The sequence below is a fragment of the Thamnophis sirtalis genome, unplaced genomic scaffold, assembly GCF_051295495.1.
Source record: "Thamnophis sirtalis isolate CommonGarterSnake01/CBP01778 unplaced genomic scaffold, rThaSir2_p1.2 scaffold_2, whole genome shotgun sequence".
Lineage (NCBI taxonomy): Eukaryota > Metazoa > Chordata > Lepidosauria > Squamata > Natricidae > Thamnophis > Thamnophis sirtalis.
The window spans coordinates 50,248,231-50,251,699 of NW_028261382.1; the positions used below are offsets into that span (position 1 = coordinate 50,248,231).

Below are 3,469 nucleotides of genomic sequence, written 5' to 3' on the forward strand. Positions count from 1 at the left end.
CCCACTCAGTGTCCACCAATCCAGGCCAAAAGCCTTTGGGGGGGGGAAGAGTGGGGGGATCCTGGGCTCTTGTTTGTGTGAGGCAAGCAAGGCCTGTGGGGCTCCCTGGGGTCCGCAGGGCCTGGTGGTCTCCTCCCCTTCAAAGCTGTAGAGGCCCCTGGAGTGGCTGGGAGAGCCAGGCTGGGTCAGGCAGTGGAGTGGCTGCACCCTGAATACCAGCTGCCTCCGTCCCGGGCAGAGCTGCCCAGAGACCAGCCTCTTCTCCGAGACAGCCCCCCCTCCCCCAGTTTCAAAGGGGCTGAGGAAGGAGGAGGGGGTGATGGCTACTCAGGGCTGCAGCTGGCACCTCCAAGCCAGGAGAGCCTACACTGAGCTGCCTGGAGCCCCACAGGGGAGGGGAGGGGGCTCCTGGGCTCAGTGCCTCCTTGCAGGCATCTTGGGGGAAGCTGCTGGGCCACCCTGGGGGGGGGGCTCCCCTTTTTCTGCCACACCAGGAGAAACGGAAGCGCGTTTCAGATGACAAAAACTTTATTCAGGGTTGGAAGCAGAAGCAGAGGCAGCGAGTGGAGAGGGGGCCCGGCCGGGCGGCAGAGGGGGGCACTGCGGGGCCCTCCGGGGGCTTAGCTGGTGCGGTAGAAGGCGCCCTGCTGGTGCCACTGCATGTCCCGGATGCGCCGGACCGACTGGATGTGAGGCTGCTGGGCTCCAAACTCGAGGTTGTCCTTGTAGTCGCCCTTCTCAAACAGGCACTGGTACCCACGGTAGCCGGGGTACTGGTAGCCCACCCACCTGCGGGAGGAGGTCAGGCGGGGGCTCAATCCTCCACTCACACAAGGATGCCCCCCGTCCCAAGCTTGGAGCCCCCTCTCTGGCTCGCTGGTCTCTTCCCTGACGGAGGGTCCCGCTGCCCACCCAGAGACTTACGTGCCACTCTGCACGCGCACGGAGGACACCTTCTCCTGGTAGCCGTAGGCGTGGAAGCTGGGCACATCGTCATCCACAATTTCGATCTTTTTGCCGCTGAAGCTGGGATTCTCGTACAGGACAATCTTGTGCTCCTGGCTATCCTGCAGGGATGCAGGGGAGGAGGGGAGCAGAGGGAGGGCCCCAGCCGAGTGGGGTGGGGGTCCTGGCTGAGCTCCCCAGGCCCAAACCTGAAGGGCTCCCCGGTTCAGCCTCTCCCAGAGCCCACCCGGACCGAGCGGCAGGGCAGAGGGGCGTCTCTGGGCACCTTCTCCCTCCTCCCGTTGCTGCTCCCGGCTCCCTCTCTGCCCAGCTGCCATCGCCACCCCTCCCCATGGCAGAAAACGGTTGCAGGAAGCCTACGGGGGTGGGGTGGGGGGCTGGCTGCCAGGCCAAGGGTTTTCCCTCCCCTGCGAGACCCCCGCCTTTGGGCACTCACCACTTTGATGGGCCTCAAGGCGCAGATGCTGTCGCTCCTGCGGCTGCTGGTCCAGGAGTCCCAGCGGGGATACTCCCCCTTCTCAAAGATGAATTGCTCCCCTTTGAAGTGGGCCTGCTCATATCCCACCCACCTGGGAGCAAAGGGAGACCAGGGTGGGACCCCGGCTGGAAGTCTTCCCCCAAGGAACCCCACCAGGGCTTCGGGCTGCCTAGGCAACAGAGCTGCCCTCCCTCTCCAGCACTTTGGGGTGGGGCTGGGGGGGGGAGAGGAAAACGGAGCCATGGGTGCACCAGCCTTCGTAGCCACACCAACCCCACGGACACACACGGCCAACGGCCTCCCTGCCCTGGCACTTACGGGCCAGAGTGCACCACGATGGAGCTGATTTTGTCTATGCCAGCCTCCTTCAAGTTGGGGCAGGGGGTGTTCAGCTCCTGGCAGCGCCCCTGGAAGTTCTCCTGCTCGAAGAGGGCGATCTGGAAGCACGAGAAGAGGGCCCCTCAGAGCCTCTGGGGACCTGGGCCGAGAGGGCCAGGAATCCTCCGCCTGGAGGCCCGTCCGATGGAGGGGGAGCAAGGTGGCTTCTGCCTAGGGGTTCCCGGGTCAGAAGGGACCTTCCTCCATCGGTCCCACAGGCAGGGGGTCTTCCGCCTCCCTCCTTTCGGTCAGCCCACACCGGCTGCCCTCCCCCCCCACTGACCTTGGAAGTGGCTTGCAGCTGCTTCGAGGTCTGGTGGTCCAAGGCCATGGTGAAAGGGGCTGCTCCCTGGGGAAGAGAAGTCACAGCAGGGGTGGCAGGCAGCCCCCACTGCCCCCCACTCTGCCCACCCCATCTGCTCCAGGAGGGCTACCACCCCTCCCGTCTTCTGGCCTCTCTTCGGCCCAGGGCAGAAGCCAGGCCGTTGCCCGGCCGGGGCCTGGCATGGGAAGAGAGGGACGGCGAAAGACTCGCCAAGGGGCGCTTGCCAGTGCTAGAGGAGCCTGGCGCGTTTGCGGGGGAGAAAGGGGGAAAGTCGCAATATGAAGGGAGAAGCCGCTTCCTGCGACCCCCAGAACATCCTGGGGAACAGAAAAGGGATCCTGGCCCATTTAGCTGAGAAGAGACCCCCTCTTTGACCGCTTCCAGGGACCTCGGCCATCTGGCCAAGGAAGAGGCCAGGCCTCCTCCTCCTCCTCCTCCCTCTGCGGAGTCCTTGTTTTGGGGAGGGGGCTCCCACCGCCTTCCTTCCCCTTCTGCCTCTGCTCCACCAACCGGCCCTTTGCCTCGGTGGGATTCAGCCCCGGTTGAGAGAGAGCCCCCTCGAGAGCCCAGGAAAAAGCCGAGCGGAGGAGCCCTACCGGTTGCACCAAAATTTGCTTCTGCCGCTGAAAACCCGCCGCCGAGCCCCACCATTTATAGCGGGTGGCAGAGTCCCAGGCCAGCAGTATTGATCAGCATGTGACCCGAACCAAGAATGCCGGATTAAAGCATAATGCAAACAGAGTCCGCTGCCCCCACCCTCCCTTTGTCCCGGCAGAGGTATTTTCATGAGCTTTCACTTTGGAGCGCCCGCTTTGCTTGCTCAGCTGGGTGGGCAAGGAGCGCCCGGTTTTGTTGACCTCAGCAGGTGCAGCCGCCCCGGGGCCTGGCACTGCAACCCCCCCTCCCCCTCCCCAGTGGCCCCAGGGCTGTGTCAGCTGGAGCCGGTCTCTGCCACCAGCCCTGCGCAGGAGCCCAGCCAGCTGTTTACGGCTGGGCAGGTGGCTTCTCCATGCCACGCAGGGCTCCCGTCCCACCAGACCGAGGGCCGGAGAGGCTTTCCTCTCTGAGGAGCCAGGAACCCAACCTGCAATCAGGTTCTGCGCCTCTGCTGACAAGCAGAGGCCTCCTCCATGCAGCCGCCCAGGGCTTGTGCTGGGCCTTCCGGACACGGCGGCTGCGGCTCATGCTTGCCAGGCTTCTCTGCCTGCCCCGAGAAAGCCCCGTCTCCCTGGAGGAGAAAAGCACGGCAGAAGCTCCCCCATCGGCTGCAGGATTGACCGGAGAGCATCACTGGCGGGAGCGGCCTGGCCACTGTAGCCCCC

At 64.9% G+C, this 3,469-nt stretch overlaps 1 protein-coding gene across 1 annotated transcript; it reads right to left on the reverse strand.

Moving 5' to 3' along the window:
* Window positions 1-510: 510 nt before the first annotated feature.
* On the reverse strand, window positions 511-2,838 carry CRYBB2 (crystallin beta B2). Its single transcript, XM_014075844.2, has 6 exons — window positions 2,744-2,838; window positions 2,106-2,171; window positions 1,763-1,881; window positions 1,403-1,535; window positions 925-1,067; window positions 511-789 (listed from the first exon to the last, which is right to left on the reverse strand). The coding sequence occupies exons 2-6, from the start codon at window positions 2,151-2,153 to the stop codon at window positions 621-623; spliced, it is 612 nt and encodes a 203-aa protein (XP_013931319.1). The 5' UTR covers window positions 2,154-2,171; window positions 2,744-2,838; the 3' UTR covers window positions 511-620.
* Between the last annotated feature and the right edge of the window lie 631 nt (window positions 2,839-3,469).